The sequence below is a fragment of the Manacus candei genome, unplaced genomic scaffold (assembly GCF_025592945.1).
Source record: "Manacus candei isolate 608988 ecotype Guabito, Panama unplaced genomic scaffold, ASM2559294v1 h1tg000005l, whole genome shotgun sequence".
Classification (NCBI taxonomy): domain Eukaryota; kingdom Metazoa; phylum Chordata; class Aves; order Passeriformes; family Pipridae; genus Manacus; species Manacus candei.
The window spans coordinates 23,456,406-23,481,629 of record NW_026138053.1 but is presented as its reverse complement, the minus strand read 5'-3'; the positions used below and the strand labels follow the sequence as shown (position 1 = coordinate 23,481,629).

At 50.4% G+C, this 25,224-nt stretch overlaps 3 protein-coding genes across 12 annotated transcripts in view; 1 reads left to right on the top strand and 2 right to left on the bottom strand.

Annotated features, from left to right (window-relative positions):
- The window catches only part of CACNA1E (calcium voltage-gated channel subunit alpha1 E), a 360,562-nt gene that overhangs the window by 301,808 nt on the left and 33,530 nt on the right, over nt 1-25,224 (top strand). The gene's annotated exons all lie outside the window — the stretch shown is intronic.
- On the bottom strand, nt 4,111-10,570 carry RGS16 (regulator of G protein signaling 16). 3 transcript variants are annotated; one of them, XM_051807191.1, is made up of 5 exons: nt 10,382-10,570; nt 9,061-9,162; nt 8,344-8,405; nt 6,882-7,048; nt 4,111-6,549 (listed from the first exon to the last, which is right to left on the bottom strand). In XM_051807191.1, exons 1-5 carry the CDS (start codon nt 10,459-10,461, stop codon nt 6,349-6,351), a joined length of 612 nt encoding a protein of 203 aa, XP_051663151.1. In that variant the 5' UTR covers nt 10,462-10,570; the 3' UTR covers nt 4,111-6,348. The 3 variants fall into 3 exon arrangements, with proteins under 3 accessions (XP_051663151.1, XP_051663160.1, XP_051663168.1); XM_051807200.1 differs by lacking the exon at nt 10,382-10,570 and adding an exon at nt 9,731-9,828; XM_051807208.1 differs by lacking the exons at nt 9,061-9,162; nt 10,382-10,570 and adding an exon at nt 8,547-8,901.
- Nucleotides 17,092-25,224, bottom strand: part of RGS8 (regulator of G protein signaling 8) — a 29,677-nt gene continuing 21,544 nt past the window's right edge. For all 8 annotated transcript variants that reach the window (XM_051807118.1, XM_051807140.1, XM_051807169.1 and 5 more), the window contains one exon: nt 17,092-23,873. In XM_051807118.1, the coding sequence (XP_051663078.1) occupies nt 23,691-23,873 (183 nt within the window). In that variant the 3' untranslated portion in view covers nt 17,092-23,690. The remainder of the gene's footprint in view (nt 23,874-25,224) is intronic.

The following is a 25,224-nucleotide window of genomic DNA, read 5'->3' as shown; positions in this document are numbered from 1 at the left end:
GTGACGTCCCACTCAGTTTCCCCCACTGCCCCATGACACAAGGTGAGCTCAGCAGGGCCCACACAACCTCCCCAGCCACCCTCACTGAACTGTGCCAGCTGCAAGATTCTGTTCAGACACGAAGCAGGGCTGAAATTGTGTCAATAAAATCATGCCTGGCTTTCCATGCTGCCTTGGTACGTGCACAAACTGGGAGTCTGCAGATGTACACAGAGACAGGGCCAGATACAAATGCAGGGCAAAAATGCAGAAAACCCACCTGGAAAGGCTGCATGGATACAGTCCTGCATGTCTTACATGCATATCCCAATCCTTTATGGATGCCTGCACTGCTGGCTCATGCCTGCACACCAGCTTTCACAAAACTCTGCCTATGCAGAGTCACATCTTTCTACCTTACTGTCATATTGGGCATCCTGCTTCCCACAGCGTGCAGTGCATCCATAAGGTCTAGGAACATCCCACGGTCTCTGGATGGAATTTCACACAGTCTGTGTTGCCACAGGAGACCTTGACACAGCCCCACAGAGACAAAGACACTGAAAACTCAGGGAGCAATTTCAAATCACTCTCGAGGCTGTCAAGATCTCATTTTAATTCACAGAAGGAGTCACTCCCAGTTTAACCAGAGCTGGAGCTCGAGCTGCTCGAACTACCCATTTGCAGGCTGGCAAACAAGCAGAGCAGGGGCACATCCCAGGCTCAGATCCAAAAGAATTCAACATTACAGTACATAACAATATCACACCACCCACCCAAGTACAAAAGCCTTCTTCAGTTTGCTGATTTAATTAAAGTCTTTCATTATCTTATGGTGGGAAGATGAAAAACTCTAGGATGGTGGGAACCCAAACCCTAGAATAGTGAGAACAAGGTGTTTGCAACCAGCAGATCTTTGGCAGAAGTATCCTGTGCTTGTACCTCAGCAGAGAAGGATTTGCTGGTAACACTTTCCTTATCTCTCATCCCTCATCCAAATTGCTTTCCATAGTCATAAGCTTAAACTCAGTCCCTGTGACAGGCAGTTTGTGGCGAATATAAGGCTCTCAAAGGTTTTCTAAAGCACAGGAGTCAGAGAGCTCCTCTCCACAACTATTCCTATAGCCTTGGGCTATGTAGTTCCTGCTGTATTTGCAGATCTGCAGAGTCATTATTTGCCCCCATGAACACAGGGCCTCAGGAGAGGAGCTGCAGAGACACAGTCAGCAGGGAAATCAAGGGCACAGTTAAGCAAATCTTCCTTCTCTTCCATCCTGATGGACATGCAGCCATTTTTGCAATCCTTCCCCGAGATAACATCTCCGAGAATCCGTGTCCTGGCTACCAGCCACAAATGAAAATGAAGCAAAATGGGGCAACAAAAACTGCCTGCCAAAGGCAAAATAATTTTTAAAGGAGCTAGGAATAGTAAGATGAGGTTTTTTCTTCATGTTCCCTTCCTGTGCTTTCTTATTATATTTCCAAAAGGGAATATCCCAGAGTTTATATGCTTGGCCACACTGATGTGACTCTCTGTGCTGGAACACAGCTCTGGAAAATAGTCCACAGAAGGATGCAGTTTAAACACTAGCAGGTGATGCTATCCATGTAGGAGCATCAACCACGTTTCATAGAACCATTTAGGTTTGAAAAGACCTCCAAGATCATCAAGGTAACTGTTACCCAGCACTACCAGGTCCAACACCGAACCAAGTGCCTCAGTGCCACATCTACACATTTTACCATGGAGTATTTTTACAATTTTTAACTGCATTTGCTAGTTTTTTGGACTGCTGCTCAATCCTCATCACTACAAAAAGTGGAAAAAACCCAGCATATGCAGCAGGGAAGGAGAGGTGAGGGCAACAGCGAGGGAGGCAGGGACCTCACCAAGCAGGGCAGCGCATCCCAGCCCCTGGGCAAGGAGAGCAGAGCAGGTCCGTTGGAAACATCCCAGATCACCCATGGTAGGTCCAAAAAGGAGGAGCTAGACTGGGCACCTGAACTTAAAAGCAGTGGAGGTGGTTCCCCAGCACTGTTCCTCCCAGCTGTTTCTCATCCCCATCTTCCCCCCGGGCCAAGCCCAGGTTGCAGCTGCTCCATATCCGAGCTGTCCTCCAGCACAGGCAGCCCAACCCCGGGGAGGCAGGATGGCTGCAGACCCCACACTACCCTGGCTGCCCCAGCAGCATCAGAAAGCTTGAAAATTAGCTTTAATTTTTTTCTCAGATCCCGAGGTACCCCGGGGATAAGAATCCTTGTGCGCAGCTGGAGCGGATTGGCAACCTTGGCATTTAGCTGCCTGCGAGGGAGAGTGAGCCGTATGGAAACACATCAGCTGTGATTTCTGGCACTTTGTTCAGGCAAAGGCCTTGAAGTGGAAGCTGGCGAGTGGGAATCAGTGCCATACAGCTGCTCCCTCCCTGTCAGCCCACCCGGGGGCTGTCAGAGCACTGCGGAACTCGGGGCAGGGCATTTGCCGTGTTTGAAATGGCTCAGTGCATCCCTTTTGCTGCCGAGCTTCCTTCAAATACATCTTTAAATAACATTGCGTTTCTTTGCAGTCTTTCTTTAAAAAAAAAAATAATAAATAAATCATGGATGTACACGCGTGCAAACACGGATTTGCATGTGTATGTTGTGTATGTTGTCACGCGTGTATCCATGGAAGATGAAGGCTCAGCATCCGTACGCTTGTATGTGCACATCCACCTGCCTAAACACGTGTCTTTGTGGGGCCAGTTGTGCACCTGTGCCCATGTCCTAAGGCCACCCTGAAGCTGCTTGGTCCCACCACAGCGGGGACCCCCTGAGTGACGATGCCACCCCACTGAGCAGCTGCTGGGAACACGCTGGGTCCCAGGGCAGAGGGAAACGGGTGGTTTTTTCCACCAAATAAATCCACACACCCCCACCCCCCCGTCCTGGCTCATGGAAACCTGGCCCTGGAGCAAGTATGTGTTCACACCCCGGGGGGGGGCGGGGGGGCCAGCACCAGCCCCCACATTTGCTCCCCGGAGCTCAGATCTTCTCTGCTGCTTCCAAATTCGCAGCCTCCTCCCTGGGAAACTTTGGCCGTGGTTTATTGGAAGCGATCGCTGCTGGCCGTGCCCGAAGGCAGTCATGGGAAGCTTTGGCTCCTCTTTCTCAAAGTGGTTTTGTGGGTTGGAGTCTTTTATCCCCCCAAGGCTTTAAGGTTTTGTCATACTGCCACTGGACATGGCAAACAATTGCGGAAGATGCGCTGGATCCAGGCTTGCTTTTAGTGATGGAATTGTCTCTCTGGGAAGCATCTCAGGCTTGTAAAGACGAAACTGTGCTGCAAATGGGATTCTCCAGAATCAGCAGTGGGGTCTGAGTGCTAACACGAAGGCTGAGGCTCAGCTTGGGCCATGCATGATGCGTCAAGAACGGACATAAATTTTCTTCTAAAGAAAGCTCAAATAGATTGTAATTCTATATTTTTCTTACCTTTTTTTTTGTTGTTGGCTTACTTAAATATTTTTTAATCAGTGTTAAATTAGCTTCAAGTCTGCAAGACAAAGTATTCATATTTTTCATTTAGAAGCTGCAGTTAAAAAAAACAAATCAGCAACACAATTTTTTTGTTTCTAGCTGCTTCTAGACTGTTTTACTGCTCTAACTCTTTTGTGACAAATAATTTAAGCACTTCCTGGACACCTTTCAGCTCATTTCTTCCCTCTGACATGCACAAAGGTTAGGTATACATGCAGACCGCTGTGATTCCAAATCACTTGGCTTGTAAGACAAGGCCATGCTTAATTAAAAAGGGAATAAAAGACAGAGGGGAAGTTCAACCAGCCTTCCTCTGGAAAGGTAGGGAATAGGGATGGAGCAACATCGATGTATTTTTCAATCAGTGGTGATCCTTGCACCCTGCATGGCTGTATTAGAAGGGACATAAAGTTTTGTTATAGCTGCAGGTGCTTGTAAAAGGCATTTTAATGGCAGAGGATGGCTTGTGTTCACAGTAACACCTTGGAACATACATGCTCCAGTGATTCCAGCTCCTCCTCAGCAGTCCCCACACGCTCTCCTCTGCTGACGCAGGCCAGTTAATTTTGGCTTCCAAAACACACAATAAATAGAAAGAAGGCAGCTTAAAAACCATGCTTTGGTTGGGTTTTTATTTAGAGCATTAACATCTTCGAGCTACACTTGGATGCTCCCCTCCCTGCAATATCTGTATTCAAAACTTAACTCCTGCTTTCGTTCTTGCTGTGAACTGTTCGGTTTTCTTCAATAAGCCAAACACCAAAAAGCTTTACACTTCACAAATCTTCCCCCTTCCTTTTCTGCTCCTGACATTGCCACTTTTAAAGTGACTGGAAATGCCCCTTAAGTCACCCAACACAAGCAGATTTGTGGGCTTTGCAAAGCACCCAAAATTAAAATGTAAAATTTAATTGAAAGCCCACAAGCAAAAAAGCCCCAGCCCACGCTCTCACAGTATTTTCCTCTTTACATTTTGTTTTGTAATGACAACATCACGTCAGTAATGAAAACAGACCATTGTGCATTGTTCACTTCAGTAACACAGCAAAGGTGTTTCCAGTTGTAAGAATAAATAATAAATAAGAAAGCAGCTAATATCTCCCTGTAAATGGAGTTGGGACCTACTGAGGCTCAGAGGTAGGACCAGGATGGGGACAGTGGAAGAGGACTCATAGAATAACATCCCCAAACTGGTCCTCAGTCCCTTGTTCTGCTCAAACAGCTGCTAAAAGCCAGAGTGATCCTGTGCTCAAGCTGGTGCTGGGACAAGGGGGGCAAAAGACACTTCCCTTGGCAAGGGGTGAGTACCAGTGGGTGAGGACATCTGGGTTTGGGTTTTAGGGATAAATGGAGCCACATGAAGTGGCCCCAGGCTCTCTCAGCAGGAAACTGTGCTGGTGGTGTGTTCCCCATCAGCCAGCACAGGACACTGGCGGAATCCCCATCACCCACCAGCACAGCTTCTGGCACCATTGCTGCCAGATGGGATCCACACCTTTCCAGGCGGCTGCAGGACCCAGAAATTCCTGCTGAGAGGGACTTTCAGAAGAGGTCCCCCCCAGGTCTGAGCTGATGATATATCCTGACGCCCCTCCGAGACACTGAATTCATGGCACATGTTGCTGTCTTGCTCACACCACGGGTTTCTGGTAAAGTGCTATGGCTGCAGACTGGTTTCACCAGCCCAGGGAATACCAAGCCCAATTATAAACCAGCACAAAGCCCAGGTTTTCTCTCCCATGTGTGAAAATTACGTTTTCCATGGGATCACTCACCACAGTGCCTTTCCCACATCGCTATTCTCTCTCTAGGGCAAGCTGCCATCCACATCTTTAAAGGGAGAAAGGAAAAACATGCACTGCAAAGCATCTTTGTTCTGCCATCCGTGGTCCTCTGAGCTGATGGAAAACCTGCCTCCTGAGACCCCTCTAGCAGCTCTCCCTGCTGCTATGGGCATACCTTGCTCCATGGTCGCATTACAGATCTGTCTGGTCACGTTAAATTATTATACAGAAGAGGTGGGACACATGCTAAGTGCTACAATAGCTAAAATAATTTAATTTTCACAAGCTCCTCGGAGCAAGGGCTGCGTGTATGCTTTCAGCAGTGCTCTCCTAATAAATATATATATATATATATATAACAATAACAATAATGATAAAATAAATACCAATAATAGTAATTAAAAGTTACGCATGTGACCTAAGATTCTCTGCAATCTAAAGGTCGTTGAGCTCAAGCGAGGGATAAAAAGGTCACTGCTCGGGATGCACTGCACTGGAAGGAGGTGTAAAGCTTTGATGCAGAGCATGCATAGGAAACAGCAGAAGGATCTCAGGATCAGGAGAAGGCAGATGCAGGATCCCTCCAGCTGCAAATGCCACGTAGTCTTTGGGCTTTCATTCTGGCCATTCCCTCATAGGAAAAGCTCTGCATGAGGGAATGGCAGGCTCCTGTGCTGGCCTCCCAGCCAGTGGCTGATGCTGCAGCTCAGGGGCAGGGTCCTGAGAGCAGGTGGGAGCTCTCCGGTTATGGATGTTTAGGGGAATCCGATCTTCTTCCAGGACTTGCAACTCGAATCTGATTTCTTTCAGTCTCTGCAGAGGTGCAGGTCTCCGGTTGAGCTGCAAGGGGAGGTACCAGCTTCCCACCTGCTCCGTTCCTCCAGGGAGGGAGGGCTGCTCTTCCCAGCGGCTCAGTGGGCAGCGGGAAGCACTCGAGGTCCTGGGGATCCTGCTGAAATCCCAGGACTTCAGCTGAAACCCTGCCGTGCAGACCTCAGACCCTGCTAACCATGTCCCAGCCTCCGCCTGGTCCCCCGGCTCGTCCCCCCGTGGTGGCTTCGGGCTCGGGTCAGGTATGCGACCTCTTGCTGGTGCCGCGGCTGGCGGCCTGCTTGGTCATGTCCTGGTAGGAGGCGGATTTCAGGAACCGGGGGTAGGAGTCCTTCTCCATCAAAGTGCGGGTCTTGGCCTGGGCTTCGTTGAAGCAAGCGGAGGTGGCACCGGAGAGGTTCTTGCGGGTGATCTCCCTGGTTTCGTGGTCGATATTCACCTGCAAGGAAGCAGCATCCCTAAACATTAGCTCGGCATTAAATCCCCTCCTGTGGGGGGGAAAACCCGGTTTTCCGCATTTTTAGCCGAGGGTGAAGATTCTTGCAAGCCTTTCTATCTCTTCCTGGTTGCACTCCATGACCTTAGAGGTCTGTTCCAATATTAATGGTTCAATGGTGACAGACCACACGATGTTAGAGATGAAAGCTTTCATGAACAAGCACTCATCTTCCCACTGATATGACAGCACTTTATTAAAACCCACCAGGATATTTTATTCCTTTCCTCTCCCCCTATTTGTTTCCACAGGACAGAGGCAGAAAATGCTCTCACCTCCCTGGGTGCCTCACTTTGGACAAACTCCTCGAAGATCCTGTTGGCTTTGGAGGCCAGCTTGGTTTTTGACCGGGTCTTTTTGAAGTCCTCACATGCCAGCCAGAAGTCGAGGTTCTCCTCACTGAACTCTGTCTTCAGGAAGGTGTGGAAAGCATTCACCCCACCTGGGGAGGGGGGAGAAGAGCAGTTAATGGGGCAGAAGGCAGGGAGGAAAAGGAGGACCACCACCAGACACAGCGCTGCCCTTCGAGCGTCGCCCTGGGAGCTCAGACCATGACATCTGCAGATTTCCTTTCCCTCCGGGCAAATTCCACCCTCTGAGACACTGCTAATTGGCCTCTAGACTCCAATAAAATCCTTTCCCACAGACAAGTAATCCTCTGGTTGTATTTATCTAACCTTTCTTTAATGAGGCTTCAGAGTATTTTCTTTACAGCTTCGGAAAAGAGCTAATTCTACCTAAGGAGAAATCCACTGACGCATCGGTGCGTCTGCAGGAACCAAGCCTTTATTTTTATTTCTCAGCTGAGATCTGGGGAGGACAAGATGCTGAGGATGGGAGAGTAATTGCAGCAAGGATTTCAGAGCCGTGCTGGGAGGATGGATTAAGTTACAAAGCCGGAGATGCTCGTTAGCCATCACAGCACGTGATGAAGGCTGGGAAAAAAAAAATATGCCTAGCCCCGAACTATTGCTGTGGAAGGACTTTGTCGTGCTGGGGAATAGCTTTTAAAGTAGACAACTACTTTTGTATTAAAATTTGGCACTTCTGCCACTGTGTGCCTGCCGTGAGGGAGGGATTACATGGGGATCTCAAAAAGAGGTCCCCTCTCTGGGTCTGGAGGTGCTGTCTGCATGGAGGAGAGGGAGACAGAACCTCACAGGAGACCTGTGCATCACATACACACAGTATTGCAGGGGGAAATGGCTATGGTAACTCAGTAAAACAGCCAAATTCCTTCTCCCCGTGGAAGAGCCATCCCCGGAGGCACAGGACAGACAGACAGAGGGCAGCAATGCAGTTTTCTGAGCAAGCCTGTGGGGAGGTGGCTGCATCGCTGTGCAAAGGAGGACGCTGCGAGCAGACACTCTGCCTTCTCCCGAGTGTGGAGAAAGGGATGGTCCGGGAATGCCATGACATTCCCTGACAGACTGCTCCACATGGGATGCCCATGACGATGCTCCTGTCCCGAGGCAGCAGCAAGGCATTGTGAGACAGCACTCGTCCCCCCAGAAGCACCCAGCCAGTAGAAAAGGGTACAGCTTCCCAAGTCAGGCAATGAACCCCGTGCATCAGCTCTGTCTGGGCAGGAAAGGGACCTCTTTCTAAATCCTAAAGCATCTCATTTGAGGAGGAGATGAGATTTCCTTGGATGCTCACTTCAGGCATACAGCTCACTGGGAGCTGTATTTTGTGCGACCTGCTCTCACCAAGAGAAGAAATCAAAATGCTACTCACTTTTGCTCTTCAGGAGCTGGTCGAAGGACTCCCTCCATTCCAGTACCTCTCGTGAGGAGTCTCTGAAAAAGACAAAAGGATGTAAGGCTTGCTGTCCTGCTGTGAAGCACTTCAGTTCTGTGGCTCCATCAATGGGAGACAGTGCAAGAAGGGAGGCAGCAGCACTCGGCAGGAAACGAAAACGAGAGGCCAATGTCCATTACCTGTGGGCTCTCTTTCCTTTCTCTCTCTCTTTTACTGTCCCTGAAGGCTCACCAGACCTCAGCTCCATAGTGCTGGCCAGGAGGTTCTCTAAAGAATGCTCAGAAGAGCCTTTTTCTGCTGGTACAAACCCAGCAGAGCCTCCTCTGCAAGCAGAGACCCAGCCCTCAGCAACAATATTTAGTATTTTGTTTTTAATGCTGCCTGCATTCCCCAGGGATCCCAGGCACTGGTCTGAGACACCAAGAACTGTGGGAGCCCCCTGGGTTTCTTGCCTATTGCTAAGGCCCTGCTCTCTGTGCCTAATGCCAGAGCATCAGTTCCCCCGTCTGATTTTATAACCGGTGGAGCTGGGAAGTGATCCGCCTTCCCGGCCTGCCTGGGTGGGACTATGGGGAGGGGGAGCTGCACTCTGTGCTCTCTGCTGCGCAGATGGGCAGGATTATCCCTCGGGACAGCCTGGTCCATGGGGACCTGTCCCGGGCTGAACCTGGGACATGGCACTGCTTAGCTTACCTCCGCCTGGAGCCCAGCTGCAGCTTGCTGGAGGTCCCGATCCCGTGTCCCAGCTCTGGTTTATGGAGCAGGATCCCTAAGCGGGTCTTCAGATCCTTGGCTCTGGAAGGGAGGAAGGGGAGAGGTGGGCTTGCTGAACTGTCGGACTGCTGCTGCCACCCCCTCACCTCGCAGGGGCTGCACCCCACGGGCTCGGTGGGGGCAGCCCTCGCTCCCCAGCTTCAGCCTCCTCTTTGCTTTCCGATGTATGAAATAAATGCTCCCCCAGTTGCTTTGTCTGCTCCCTGGCAACCACGTTCAGCAGCGCATTAAGCCTGCGGGACTGTTTTCTCCCGCTTGCTTCCCAGGTAGAGTCGCATGAAATACAAAGCACGACGAGCTTTTTCCTTTGGGGCAGGTAGCAGAGCAGCTGCTGAGTGCTCAGCTGGAGCCCCCGCAGCCCCCGCAGCCAACCTGGCTCCTTTTGCCATCCCGCTCTCCCGGCAGGACTACACTTCTCCCAAACCACTGGAAAAACACAGCGATTGCTTTCTGCCCGGCGGAGCGGGAGCCTGTCCCTGCTGTCAGGTTTCTGCTGCCTGGCTTTCTTTTTGGGGTGCCCCTGAGCCACCAGGAGCCTGGCACCACGCCATGGAGGGGGCCGTGCTCCCCAGTGGCACCATCCACCTACCCCATGCCTTCAGAGCCAGCGAGCCCGGCGGCAGCACGATGCTCCTGCGCCAGAGGCTGGGATGCTACTGCCTGTCACCGCTCTGGGGCGAGGGAATGGAGGCACCTCCCTACCGAGAAATCGCTGCGGCAACACGGAGGGAGAATCGGCTCCTCTCCCCAGGGTCCCCCCGAGGCACCGTGCGGCCCCGCTGCTATTTGTGTGCTGCAGCTCGTTCCGGCGTCCCCAGGCGCCCATACAAAAATAAGTGTTTAAATGTCAAGCCGGCAGCGCGGGGCTCCGTACCCGTGTTTGGCAGGAGGAGCAACATGTCACTTAACAGTTCAACCGTGTTGACAAAAATACTCCTGCTGCTGTCAACTTGAAGCAACTTCTGCAGAGATGGAGCCGGAGAAACCCTGGTGTGTTTGTACACCCGGACACTGGGCAGCCCTGTCCAGCCTCCTCTCCCTCCGCGTGTTTCACCTCTGCGTTCCCCTCCTGGGGAGCAGAACGGGTGCAGCCAAAAATCACTTCGCTGCGTGTTTGCTTGCAGTCTGCACCCCAGTTTCTACCGAAACAACACAGCCGCAGCAGCAGAGGCCGGTCCAGGTGCACCTTTTCCAGCTAACCCTCTGCATCCCAGAACTGCGGCGTGGCGAAGCTCCTTACCTTTCCAGGCAAGTGATGGGGAGCGAGGCTAACCCCCGGCACATGCTGAGAGCTGGGCACCCAGGCATCCAGCAACTCATCCGGTCCTTGCGGCGATGGCAGGGGTGTGCAACAGGTGGCTGCAGCACCACCTGCGCCCGCGGTCGTGTGCTGTCGGCTGGAAAAGCGGCGAGGAGCTGTGCTTTATATCGGGTGGGAGGCGGGAGAGCTGGGAGGGGGACCCTGCATCGCTCCAGCCTCCAGCCAACCAAAAGCTGCTCTGGCAGCGCCCGTGAAGATAACAGCTTAGGTAAGTTAGTGTGTGCTGTTAGGGGAGGGGGGTGTGGGAGGCCCAGGCTTGTCCTTGAGCATCACAGTCATAGCTGCTTCCTCGATAACAGGAAAAAACAGGCTCGTTTCCACCGACGTGTGGAGCTTGCTGAGTAACCAGCGGCGGGTGGGAACGCGGGTGGGGAGAGCGAGAGGGACAGGACAGACGCTGTAGTGCACAGCAAGTCGTCAGCTCCCTCCTGCTGCCCGAGGGCTTCCAATCCTCCCAGCACTTCCATCGCAGCAGCAGGCTTTTCCCAAGTGGTTTAAGCAGGGGATGCCAGTCCTCAGCAGAGTCAGGCCGATTTGCAGCATCCCAGGGGTAGGAGGATTTGCATTTCCCGAGGCAATGCAATCCACAGAGAGCAGAAGGGTGTACTGTTTCCAATTCCTCCCAAATTACACGGCCAGTCCACAGCTGGAATACATAAGGATTGATGCCTGTCCCCACAAGTTGGCTGAGGTTGCATTTCTTCATCACGAATTCTCTACTGGGTGTATGATGGGAGAAGGGAAGAGGAGGGGATGCACATCAAAGAAAGTCTGAGCAAAGCTGGGGAAAGCATGTGAGAAAGGTGGATCCTGAAGAGACCTGAAGATGGAAAGGAGACAAAGCAGGGGAGGGGTTGGAAGCTGGAGGGGAAGGACTGAACCAGCAAAAGAGAGAGATGAAGAGAAAGGGTTAAACCAGTGTCACACACTGCACACCAGCAAACTCCAAGGTCTGGTGCCACAAACAGAGGTCCACAACAGCCAGCAGGTCCCCCATGCCAAAGTCAGGCTCACATAGGATTCCAGAGACCTGAAATCCCCCCACTCAGTGGCTCCTGGAAGGGAGCTCTCACCACAGTGCAGGGAGCGACTTTAATCCCCCCAGCTCACAGCTGTCCCAGGGCAAGGGCAAGAGCTGCCACTTCCACTCCTCCTCTCTCCTCCTCCCCACTTGGTCCCTGCTGTTCCAAGCTCCACAGCCAGCACAGACATTTTTCCAGAGCTCAGGTTGTCTCCTACCCTTGCTGCCTGCATTCATCACACAGAGCAAGTTGCCAGAGCATCTTTCCCATGGGAGATGAGCTGTGCCAGGAGAGTGGCAGCACAAAACCATCTTGGCCCTGTGCTGGAAAGAAAGGCTTCTCTCAAGCTGCCTTCAGGGAGCCAGGGTATGAGGATATCAGCATGGAAAACTTTAAAAGGAGCACTGGGCACCTCAGCTCCCCTGAGCTGTATAGGGGAGTCTTGTCTTTCTCCCAGTACTTAGCAAAAAACCACAGAATTATTTTACCCAAAACGAGGCATGGAACATGCATCAGGACTAATGACTGAACACACATTTTTAGCTCCTGTCTTGGCTTTGAAGCAAGAGCAGCCTCTTTCCCGATAGCTCTGTTGGTTTTTTTTCCCCTCAAATAATCAAGTTTAAGCCTTCTTGGTTATCAGATATTCAGCTGCAGATAAATGGAGCTACACAAAGCTCTTATTCACGCCTTCTCTGTGCCTTAAAAGCATGGTTAGAGTTGTGATCCTTGCTGTGGATTTAAAGAAAGAAGGGGAAGAGGAGAGGTGAGAGGGCTGTAAGATTGCCTTTGCCTCTGTAGACACCAAGAAGGTCTGTGCATGCCCACAGAGTGGACATCACTTGACCTACCACAGGTCTTGGAAGTGCTTGGCCACCTCAGCCTAGTGCTCCAGCCCAGTTCACCACCATGCTGGGAGCACTGGTGTCGCAGTGGCAGTGCCATGCTCACGTGGGCATGGGCTCCTGGTAGCCACAGGAGGGGGTCACACCCAGGTATTTCGCAGAATCACATAAGTCTCGAGTTGGAAGGGACCTCTGGAGATCATCCAGTCCAACCCCCTGCTAAAGCATGTTGGCACTCACCTCCCATCTGCAGCAGGTGACCATTAGCTGTGGGTTTGGGGTGGCAATGTCCCTTCTCCTTCATCACCTGCATCTCTGTCTCCTCCCTGGTTTTCCACACAGATGCAGTGCTCAGCAGTGCCCTGGTGTTGTTCTACCTCGTCATTTTGGGGCATACCTGGTGTTAAACAGGACTTCATCTCTCTCCTTTTCCCCTTTAAAACTGCAGCCCATTGTCCCAGCTGCCGATCTGCAAAGCCATAAGATGTTCCGGTAACTCTCCCCGGTGTTTGAGGCATCCTCAGAGCAGGTTATGCCAGAAGAAAACCTCCAGGAGGCTACACATGTGTTACAGGCACACAGGACAGATGATTTCTGGCAGCAACTCCATGGTGCCCAGCAAAGCCACTGTGCTGGGAGCCATGTGTTGCTTGAAGCAGCCAGAAAAAAGTAACTGTATGGCAAAGACACACCCAGGATGGCAGCAACAGCAATGGGAAAGGAGCATGAGGGATGTGAGCTGGAGAGGAAAAACTGCACATCTCTGCCTTGAGATTACAGCCTGCCAAAACTCTGCTTTGCTTCAGTCCATGAGTCTCCACTGCTTTTTCCCATGACGTGTGTTGAACAAGTGTGTGTGTGGTTTTACCTTGTCCCTTGTAGCAGCTTTTGAAGCTCTTGGCTCAGGTGAGGCAAAGCTGACGTCAGGGCAGAGGTGAGGAACCACCTGTGGTGGGAGCTTGGTCCTTGCAAGTTCCTGTGTGGGACAGAAAGCTCTGTAAAACCTCAGTGGGAGGGAAAAAGTCAGTCAAAGGCTGTGTCTTTTCGGGCACCACAGTGGCTCAGCCAGAAGATGCACAAAGCCATAGGAAGTGCCATGCTCACAATGGAGGTCCCACACTGGGGTGTTTGAAGCAGGGCATGGCTCTGGGACATGGTAGTGCCAGAATCACGTATGCAGGTCTGAGCCCAGGGACAGGAGAGGGATTGGGCTGTTCCAGCAACGTCCTCCCCACCAAGCCTGGGACAGACCCTCCACCTGCTCTGCCACAACCCCCTGCACAAGCCAGCACCTGGCTGGCACCTCTGCTCCCTCAGGGCAGCTTTTTTGCCTCTCCCCTTCAATGAGGTGGGAGATGCTATTCCAGGACAGGCAGCTCACCAGCGTGGGATGCATTAGGTGAGAAGGTTTATATTGCAGGGCTCTTCAGCAGGATTATGCAATAGGCTCTCAGCCCAGCGATGTATGTGTGCTCAGATGTCTTTATGCCGCTCTGTATCTAATTTAATTACGTCCTTCCTGTCTCATTTAGCTTAGCAGCCTCCCGCAGCTCTGGCTCAGTTGCCTGTATTATCAGTCCTTGTTTAGGAACACAAAAAAACTCATCTGTGTCGCAACGCCTGGGGCCAGGCTCCCTTCCCATAACCGTGCCACAGCCTTGCTGGCATGAAGCCTGCCTCTCATCCATGGGGACCAGCCCCCTCAGAGTTTATTTCCACTAGAGAGGTCCTGGAAAACCAGGCAGGGTGCTCTGGGGGGACTGGCTTCACCCTCAGAAGCAAAACACACAACCTCTGAGCACCAGGTACTGCTGCTGGTATTTCTGGGTTAGTATTTGCAAAGCACCAGCAGACTCAAAAAATAGGAAAATAAAGGTTTCAGCCCCAAAACTACACAATTGAGGTGAGTAATAGGGAAACAAGGAGGGACTGGTGACAGGGTGGAGGGTGCCCTTGCACATGTGCCCCAATGCACAGTCAAGTTCCAATGAGAGTTTATAGTACAAGGTATTTTTATATTGTTTGAGTGGAATAAGAAGGGGAAGATACAGCAATGGATGGGAAGAGAAGGTAGGGAGGAGGAGAGGAAGAGCCAGGGTAAGCCATGCTGCTGAGGTCTCGCTATATCACAGAAGGTGTGAGCCAAGCAGGCTCACCAAGGAGCCTGAGACCCCATTTCTCCTAAACCAGTGGGTATCCAGAGAGATGACAACCAGGAATGGTAGAACCTGGACACAGCACTACACACTCCCTGCATCCCTTCAGCAGAGCCTGCCAGAAGCCTGCAGAGCCTGCACGAAATGGGGGAGATGCTGAACGCAAAGAGAAATGGGAGGCTGCTCGTGTTGCACAGCCCATTTTTCCACCTGCAAGCTGTTGTTAAGCTGTGGATGCATTTAAGGAGAGATGTAGGTAAAGGAGACGGGGAATGAGGTGCTGGCAGGGGGTTGCCTGTCATGAAAGTTGCTGCTGTGCAATCAGGAGCACAGCATCACTCAGAACCTGGTGATGGGCACATGCTTTAGTGGTGGGCTTGGCAGTGCTGGGTTAATGGTTAGACTCGATGATCCTAGAGGTCTTTTCCAACCTAAACAATTCCATGATGGTGCCAGGAAGGACTGGGGAAGCTGCCAAGGCTGAGACAGCAGCAGGGTGTTTTCAAGGGGTCCCCCCAAGGAGACAGATTGCAGGGGCTGCTGTGGGACATTACATCCACGTGGTTGCAGGTGAGCCTGGCCCCATCCATGCCTTCCCCATCACAGGACAGGCAGCTGCCCACGCAGGCAGGAGCACTGGTCCCTTGGCATCCCTCACCCTAAACCCACGGGGTGCTTGATTGATTCCCAGCGGACGCACACCTTGCTTTCACATGCGGCACATGAGAGGAAATAGCTGCTCTGGAAATTTGTGGCAGTGCGGGAAGAGATTATTGAAATTAAAAAAAAAAAATAAATTTTAAAAAAAATTAGAATTACAAATGAGTGTTTTCGAGGGGCAGCTGTTATCCACTCTGCTCACGTGCTCACTTTGCACAGCTGCACAGGGAGAGGTAGCTGACAGCAGGTACTCTTAATCTTCTCTTTCCGTTCCTGGCACCTGCTTTTTAAAGCCACTGAACTGCCAGGAAAAAGAAAGCTAAATATGATGGCTAAATATATCCTAACTAAGAGGAGAGACAGAGCAGCTCTAATAGCAGATCCTTCCTTGCATGCATTCAAATTGGTTTGGCTCAGAGACAGTTTTAGAGGGAAGAAGCAGCAGATGAAAAGGAAAAACAATAAAAGAAGGGATTTAGGGAAAAAGAAAGGGGGATAGAAAGAAGCCAGAGGGACCGATAAATTCCACTGCACCCATTTTCAGAGAAAACCAAGCTTGCTTAATTTTTGTTTTTAAATGAAACCCCGTGCAGACCATGGAGCAAACACTCACCTTTTGCAGGCAGGGTGGGTTGTGCACCAGGCAAGGAGTGCCCTCTGTGTGCCCAGGGCTGGATGGGGTCCAGGTCTCTGCTTTTGCTTGCTGGCCAGACCTGCTCAGGAGACAGTCTCTGCTTTTGCTTGCTAGCCAGACCTGCTCAGGAGACACTCTGCTTGGCCTCAGCCATTCCCCACTGAAGCCCCAAGAGGGTTTCTGCAGCAGATCTCTCACCATGGAATTTTCTGCTAACACTCAACCTCCCCCAATCTGCTCTACCCCTACTAATGCCTCTCCTTCCCCCTTTATTACCTGGGATTGCCCTCAGCTGCTGCCTGACCCTCCTCCAGCAAGCCCAGGCTCCTCCAGACACCCTAAACTGGCCCATGACTGGCCAGTACCTCGCAGCCTGTCTTGTCTCTCCTCAGCTTATCCTGTAAGGATGACTCAAGCTGAGGTCTGGGTATGAGCTGCCTGCTGGAGTCCAGGGCTGCTTTTCATGGACTAGAGAAAGCCCTTCATTTGTTGTTTGTTCTTTGTGACCTGGTCATGCTTGATCCATCCACATTGATCCCTTTTTTGGGAGACCTTCCTTGTGCATCCCCCACCGCTGGTCCTGGTGCAGGGAGCAGACTTGGCATTTGTTTTTATGTCTGGTAAAGAGGGAGTGTGATGGAAAGGCTGACAGAGGGGCAGGTGGGAGCCATGCCACCACAGAGCAGCTGATGCCCCAACTCTGCCACTTCTGTCTGCTTGTTTGTGGGTTAATAGAGAGCATTTGCTCTGGAGCCATCACCTCTTCTCCCTGCCTGAAGGCAGGATGTGTATTGGAGGTGGTCAGGGCTCTCCCAAGCAGCTGCCTTTGCAGCCCTATGTTCCTCTGCCATGTTCCCAGCTGGGAAAGGGCCCATCTCCTTCTGGAAGGTCCTGCAGATTGAATTTGGGGTTTGGGGTGGACAATCCATCAGAGGCTGCAGTGAGGTGTACCCAGAAAAGGACAGCAATGCACTGCTGGAAGGCTCTTCAGATTTTCCTTCCCTGTGGTCTCCCAGGTCCTACTGACACATTTCTGACTCATGTCCCCAAACTGTACCTCCAGGGAGCCTGGTTCTTAATCGCTTCAACAGAGCAGACTGACTGCTTAGTCATATTCCCTCTTTGCTGCCCCATCCAGAATGTCTCCACCAGTGAAACCAGGATCTGAGGAGGCACCAGCTTGTCCCATTCTTTTTCTCCTCAGCAATTCTGCTAGGAGACACCTCTCCATCCCCAGGCTCTCAGTTCCCACTTTGCAGACAGGAAAACGTGCTTGACTCACATGTTTTCAGACACTCAGGCAGAGAACAAATAGTCTCAGGCTGTTTATTATGTCCTCACGGTCTCTATACAGTACAGGTGAGTAACACTTCACAATGTGGTGACACGAGGAGCTTCTCCAGCCTCACAGGGAAGGTGAGCCTAGCAAACAAGCAGCTAATGCAGAGGGAAGGTCAGACAGAACCCGAGCCCATGCCTTTCCCTGAGTGGGAAGGGATCAGACTGAACAGCCTGCATGGCCTGCCCAAATGGCTCCTGCTGTTATCTACCCACACCAGCAGCACCCAGACACTGCAGAGGCAGCTGCAGCATCAGGATCTCATTAAAATAAAAATGTGGCACAGGGAAGCTCTTTTGAGCTGGTCTTTCTACCTGGTGGCTCACTTCTGAGTTCACCCCATACAGTACTGCTATCCTCAATCTCTTCTGAGCCACCCATAAGTGTGTTTCCACAGGAACAAGACATCTTTGTTACCTAAAACAGTCTTATTTGACGCTTGGGTTTGGAGCGGGGTCCTCAAGGCCCCTTCTTGCCAGTGGGACACTGCCATCCCACAGAAGGTGGAGGTGCCAGAGAGCTTAAAGACAAATCTGAACTCTGTGTGTCCGATTTGGATTGCTTGTAGAGGAGAAGGGGGAGAGGTTATAAGGGAAGATCTTCAGTCATGGCTTTTAAGGAAGGGGGATCCACCCCAGGATGTACTTGTACCCTGCTCCCTTCATTGCCAGTAATCCCGCAGAGATCTGCATGAGTAAACACAACAGAAGGTGCCTCCTTCCCCTCCTTGCTTTTTAGCTGGTGGCTGCAGGCACTGATAGAGCAACATGAAGACATTTCTCTTAGGATAACGCTGTTATCTACGTTGTAAATGCAAAGCTGAGCAGCTCCTCATCTGTCATGTTTTAGATCCAGCCTGGGGCACGCAGCACATGATGCAAACTGGGAGTTGAGGGGCTACTTGAGACAAACAGTTCACACCACAACTGGTCCCTGTAGCTCCCTGGTACACCAGGTCCCTCCAGAAGCAGGCACTGCCTTTTCTTCTGCAATTCTGTGCCAGAAATGTTTGAGTTTTTTGATAACAAACTCATTCCCTTCTGCTTCCTCTCTCCAATGCCCTCAGTTCCCTGAACTCCTGTTGAGTTTAGGGAATAGTCTCAAATTAGAGATACATCCCTCCTGTAAAACCAAGAGGAGGCACAGAGCAGAACAACTGACTTTACCAAGCAAGTACAATACAAACACCTTTATTGACACCACTTTTATGTACCAGAAAGCCAAGGGGAAGCCCAACTGTGACCCTGCTTATGCAGCCACTGCCTCTGCACAGCACGGCTGCCCTCTCCACCAGCCAGCCCCTACCACAAGCACAGCACGTGGAGCGTGGATGGAAGAAGAAGGAAGACAAACTGGTGGGGACAAGATGAGCCTCTGCAAAGCCCAGGGAGAGCACAGCAGAGAAAAGCGTTCTGTTCTAGCAGCAAAATGGACTTTAATTGCAGTTCTGGGATATAATGCTACGATGCTGGAGGGAACACAGCACCAAGGAAGGAGACAACTGCAGCAGCTCCAGGAATGAAAGATAATGCAGAAATTATGTGAAACGTTTTGTTCTTATATAATGGGCAAGGAGCAGCTACTAGGAGCTTTACAGCGACAGTGGGAGGTGTGTAGGAGGGAGGTGGCATGGCCAGAGACGAGTCTCTGGGGAAGGAAAAGGTAAAGAAGAGATAAGGGATAGATGGGGATGGAGTGTAGGGAAACAGGAGGGCATGGGAGGAGTTATGGGAGACCCAGGCTCAGATATACGGGGACAAACAGTGCTGGTGGAGGGAAAGGTGCTTGGAGAACTTCAGGGAGGAAAGCATAAGGAGGAGGAAAGACCCCCAGGATAGGACAGAGAAGGAGAGAGGGCTTTGAAGGGAGAAGCAAGAGGCCCCAAGGAAGGGGAGAGCTTGCACTGATGGGTGAGAGGCACTCCAGGACTGGCGTGAGGTATGCTTTGCTATTGCTCTGAATGCTGTAAACATTTTGTTTTTGTGTCTATCAGTGAACATTCAGTTCAGTTTGATACATGTGCTCTTATGGGTAACTGGAAGCCTAGCAGAGTTTTACATCTCTTACTACTAGTCAAACTCACACACAAGGCAAACACAACACTGGCTAAAAAATCTCATTTTATGTCACTTGTGCCTAATTCTCCTATTTTAACATGCACATCTATGTCTCAGAAAAGCTTCTGTAGTAGAGGACACTAAATAAGGTACACATGAAGTCACATGCACTCTCACCCACCCACACCCGCAGACACACACACAGATTTTCCTCCCCTGCTTAGACCAGCGAGACTTTGCCCTTCACACTCCCCCCAGCGTGAGGACAGGGACCCCTCTGTACATTAATGAGTCCACTAAAAGTGATGGAAATCATCCCAAGCCTGGCCGATGGGCCAAAGCAGGAGGATCTTAAAGCAGATTGGGATTCTGCATCTCCATCCTGGAGTTAACACCACCTGAAGCTTATAGAAAAGAGAAAGGAGATTTGTAAGCTCTTTTTCCCTTTTGCTATCAAGGGACTTGGGAGCTGACTGGATATGTACCAGTAAACAGAATAAAAAGAGCTGAGGGAACCAATTTTTTTCCCTTGTCTTCTTATGATGGCACAATCTGACATTACTTGGAACATGAGGAAAATTTTGAAGGTGTGGGCTTATGGAGAAGAGAAATGGGGTTTCTAAGTTATGAATATCCCTTTCACATGAGGAAGAGATGAATCAAAGATAGGATATTTGTCCTTGATAGGCATTAGTCATCACTCAGTGCTTTCTGAAGCTTTGGTTCAGTCATTATTTCCTTGATCAGCCCCTGGTTTAAGGGGAAGAGCCACAGGCTGTCTATTTTAATTCACTTCAGACTGACATCTGGCATAAAAGAAGCAGCTGGTGCCATTTTTTTGTTTAAGAAAAATATAGTTTTGCTTTAAATAACTAGTCTGCTTTCCTTCAAGAGAGGCGAACTGTAAGAGCAGCAACGAAAATAACTGTGATAGACTCGTATGCCTCAGACAATACTTCTGCTCCACTCTGGGCTCTGGGATGATGTTTCCCGTGGAGGATGTTATCTGGCACAACTTTAATGGGCAAAACACTTCTCCTACACCAGCCAGTGTGATTACAGCTCCTGTCACCACTGCAGCAATGGCATCTCTGGATACGCCCACTCAGAGCAATTTTCCAGGCTGATGGAGGAGAGTGGGGAGCTTGGATTTACAGGATGTTGGCTACTCTGGAGTTTCTTCATGAGTTCTGACATAAACTGAAAGGACAACAGCACCAGCACTGGAGGAGCTTGTGGAGAGATATTACCTCCTGGAGTCACACTCTCAACAGGACCAGCCCTTGTAGCCATCAGGGAAGCCTGGGGATTGTCCTCACTCCCATTCCTTGGCACAAACATCTTGTTTCTTCTGTGTCCTCCTTTCCTGGCTGTATCTGTGACCCTCCCCACCGTGGGGGGCTTTGCTGCAGAGCCTTGTCCAGGGTGCATCAACTGGCACTGGAGGTCAGCACCATCCAAGCCCACTCAGGAGGTCTGTCAGGGGCTGGTGGAGAAGTACCACAAGGCAGTTAACGTGGCCTTCTGTCTTCTCTTTAAAAGCTGTGACTGCATAAGCCTCCTGCTGCTGGCTCTCGCATCCTGGGCAGCACTGGGATGCTTTTTGCATGTGCAGGCGAGAGAAGGCTGAAAGTGAGGAAGGCAGGGCCAGACAAGGTGGCCACTCTTCACCCCTTGCAGGACTTGTTTGATGCCACAGTGTCAGGAAGCTGAGCTGCCGTTTGGCAGCAGTGGGATCACCAGTTGCAGTGACACTGGGTACAACTGGGGCCACAGGCCATCTCAAGGGGAACTATTTCAGCCAAAGCAGCCTGTGCCCCTGAGAGATCCCAGTCCACCCTGTGTTACACAGGTGTATTAGACAGTGTCTCTTGGAAAGGGCAGTTCTTCCAGTCTCTCCTCACTGTCGGTGAGGGAAGCTTTGAATCCTCCCTTGCATGTCAAGCCCTGAGAGTGTTTCACCACAACACTGGGGGGTTTGTCCTTACCCCCTGGGTCAGGAGGGGGTTGTATAGGTGATGTAACTCTGCTCCGCTTCCCATGGCCCAGATACCACCAGGGACAGCCACTGGATGCACAGCTGTATATCCTTTCCTTCCATTTTTGATTCCTTCCACAGCGTTGCACAGGTTTCCCCAGACACCTGTGCCACTGCACCTTCTTTGCCAAGTATCTTGTTTGCCATAAAGCTTTGGGCTGTTGGAACTACTGCACAACATGATGAATCATGGCAAATCCTGGGCATTTTTCAGACATCTCTCATTGCTCCCACTTTCAAACAAGTAGCACAGACTTTTGCCTGAAGCCACTACAGTCAAATTTGCAAAGCAACATCCAGACCTTGAGCATTGTCTCTCTGGACACACAACATTAGGGACATCACGTACCTCAACAATTCCAAAAGCTGTGCCACTGAGCCTGAGTGTGGCTGCAGAATGCCACATCTCTCACCACACTCCAGCCCCTGCTCCTCAGGTGTCCTTGCAGGGGCAGAGGACAGTTTAGAACACCGGCCAGGACGCCAGGGCATGCTGCTCCTTCTGGCTAGTCCTCAGGGAAAGTTAACTGGAGATGATATTTGCCTACCAAAGACCTGGAGAATTCTGTTCCTGACTAAACAGGTACTGAAAAGCACATTTCCCTACTGAACATAAAATTTGCAGTTGTACCGTATTTGGACCTTAGTGTCTTAAGAGACCACACACCTCCAAATAAACCAAACATGCTTACCACCTCTATCTTGCTCCTAAAGCTATTTGTTCTAATGTCCTGCACAGCATCCTTACAGAAAGCCTCAAAAACTGTTTCCTACCTAGTTCACGGACGGTAATTTTTAATATCTAAGTAGGCTTTTTGTATCTCATTCCAAACACATCATGCTTAGCTTTAGAATTCACTCTACCTAGTTTACACCACACAACACTAAATCTTTATCAGCAGCTTTCTGATGTGACCAATCTACCCACCACCCTCATACAGAGCAGAGGTTTAAAGCCTCTGGTCTGTCGATGGTGGAGAGAAGGAAAAGATCCGTGGGGTCACTTTCCAGGCCTTCATAAAATTAAGAAAACAGACCTCTGGTCTGTAGGCTCAAATCCACAGACAGGCTGTCTGCTTCTCCACTAGAAAATATTGCAAGAATCCAACAAGCTGGAACGGCAATGCCGTGGAAATGGGGCCATCAGATGGTAGGAATTATTGCACAGCACAGAGGAGGTGCTACACCACTGACATCTGCACAGAGTCTTCTCCTGCAGCGGCTATCCAGGCTGTGGGAATAGGGCCAAAGGACACCTCACACCCCACTGCACACCCCGGACACCCGTCCTGCTCACTCCATGCTTCCCTCTATCCTGTTTGAAACAAACACCCTGCAGCAGGGTCTGTGCCTTTAGTAGATGGCATTGAACCCACAGTGGACAATCGGTAGGTAACAACAGTCAATAATCAGTGAATAATAAAAACATAATTGTGATTTTTCATGTTGCCATGCGCTGGTCAGGTACTACATGAAAAATACCATCTACCGTGGCAGATAGGTCTTGTGCTTCTCTTACATCTCAGCAAGGGGCAGGGGGGACATTCTTTCTCTTGGCTCTCTCCCAACAGCCGACAGATCATTCCTGAGAAGCCACCAAGCCTGTTAATGTCTGTGGCAGCCAGGAGCCTCTTCGTGTTAGGTTTTGGTACAGTGCCCAACACAACGAAGCCTGAACGACGACTGGGGTCCTGAGGCTGAGCTACAGCACAAACAAATAATATTAATGAAAAACAATCAGTCGCACTAGAAGACTTGTCCGACCACATCCAGCGAGAGCTTTTGGGATTACCTTCCTCATGAGAAAATCTCAGCTCCTGGGCAGTCCTATGGCAAACAACTCTTGGTCTCCTCCCTGAAAGGTAAGGGGCTGTGAGAGGGTAGCAGCTGGTGTCATAAGGTGTGCAACCAAAATCGAAAGGTGAGCTGAGTTTGCTGATGGTTTCTGCGCTGAGAAGCAGCATGAATCATGTGCCTTCTCCTTCTCTCTCCCTCCCCTTGGTCTCTGGGTCCAGACCCCAGCAGCCAGTGCAGGAGACACTGCTTTGGGCTGGACATGGCTTCACAAGAGTCAGAACTGCCTTTAGGGCCCTTCCAAGCACAGGGGAGAGGTGAGAGCCAGGGAGATGTCTGGAAGGGTGGAAAGGTGCCATGGTGTTATTTACACACAAACCAATGCAGTAATTTTAAAGGAAACCTGCCTTCCCAACAGATGACCCCGTGACTAGAGAGAATTGTGGGTTTGTGCTAGAGGGAGGCAACAACTGCAAGGTGCTACTGCTAACCAAAAAAAAAAAAAAAGCACAGAAAGTCAAAGAGTCTTAATACCGTGCCTGGATCATGATCTGGAAGCCTCCTCTTCCCCTTCTCCCTCTTTTCTCATTCCCACTGCTTTTAACACCAAGAAATTTTCACATTTAGACATGGGTTTTGGCTGTTGTGGGAAGCACATGGTTTCTGAGGGCCCCACAGCTGCTCTAGCTGAGCCTCCTCTGGGTTTGAGACAGCAGGTCTGTGTAAATTTTGGATCTCAGGAACCTGGGATACGAGTCTTTCTCCATCAGGCTGTGCACCTTCCCCTGAGCTTGGTCAAAGCAGGAGAGGGAGGGCTCCTGCACATTTCTTCTTGTCAGCTCCCGTGTCTGGAAGTCTATGTTCACCTGGGAAAAGTAGCAGAAGAGAGTTTGGTACTGAGTGACCAGTTTGCCTCCTTCAAATGGCACATTCCCTCTCAGCCGTGGCTGTAAAACAGCAGCAGAACCAAGGTCCCACCCTCACCCGGGCGTAAACAGCCCCCACAACTCTCCAGAGTTTAGTGATCCAGTAGTATGAATCCTGCCCCAAGCCTGGAAAAGTTGAACTGGATTTATAGTGATCTGAGCACTTCTGAAATCAAATTACTTTTATTCAGACTCTTATGCAGCACGTCATCCGAAAGTGCTGATTCAGCCTAACCTCTCTCCTGCCAACCATGGTTTCTCTATTCCCTTTATTCTTCACAACATGCCCGATATACAGCTGAATGAACTTTTAACTGGGGTTAAACTATTAGTACATTCTTATTAAATGCTTTCAAACTCTGTTGATCTAAAATAAATTGTTTGATTTTTCCCATAACAGCTTAGTGTTACAATATCTGGAGCAGGGGCTTGAAAAAATAAACCACCCCAATGTTATGACTGCCTTTTGTTTGCAAAGCCAGCTAAGGGAGTTTTCCTGTTTTCTTTCCCTAGCGAAGCAATCAGCATTTGTTAGGGTTACTGTTTGGAAAAAAAATGGCTGAAAAGTTGGTATTTGTTGTTACTAACCCAGTGTCCAAACTTAAAGGAGCCTGGAAAGTAAAGCTGTCTGCATTATTGTGCATGACAGCAGCACAGATTAACTCTCTGCATTGCTTAAGGGTCATTCAAGCTTGCCAAAATTATAACAGTGTTAAGGAAATTTCACAGCTGGACCAAATTATAGGAGAGCCCCCATCCTACCTGTACTCTACATTTGTAATCAAGATTCAGCCCTCCAGTCCTTAAAATCTCACCCAGCTTCATGAATAACAGCAAGAAGACGCTAACGGAGAGCAGTGGGCATTGAAGTGTTCCCTGAGACACCCACACACTTTGGTGTAAATCTGGGTGCTCCTCAGTGGCCTTGCAATAGCCTTCCTAGCCCAAAAATAGAGTAAAACGAGCCCTTTTAGGGGGCTCCCCTCTTGGGCACCTGGATCGTGCCAAGCACCCGTGCAGTGGAGCAGAGGCAGTAAGTGCAGTGAGGCCCTCGTGGTTGTGTTGTGAGTACAGTAACACAACCCAGCATCACGACACAGGATCTGACAGCTGCATCTGCCTGTCAGCACTTGAAAGAGGACTTAACAATTCCAGGCTCTGCGTTGTGACTGCACTTTTTGTTCGGCTCGGAGTTATTGTTCGCGTCTTTCAGGAGGCCTAATTGAGCTGGGAGTTAGTCAGCAGATAAACACTTCTCCCTGGAGAGTCAACACGTTAGTCATTCCTGGGA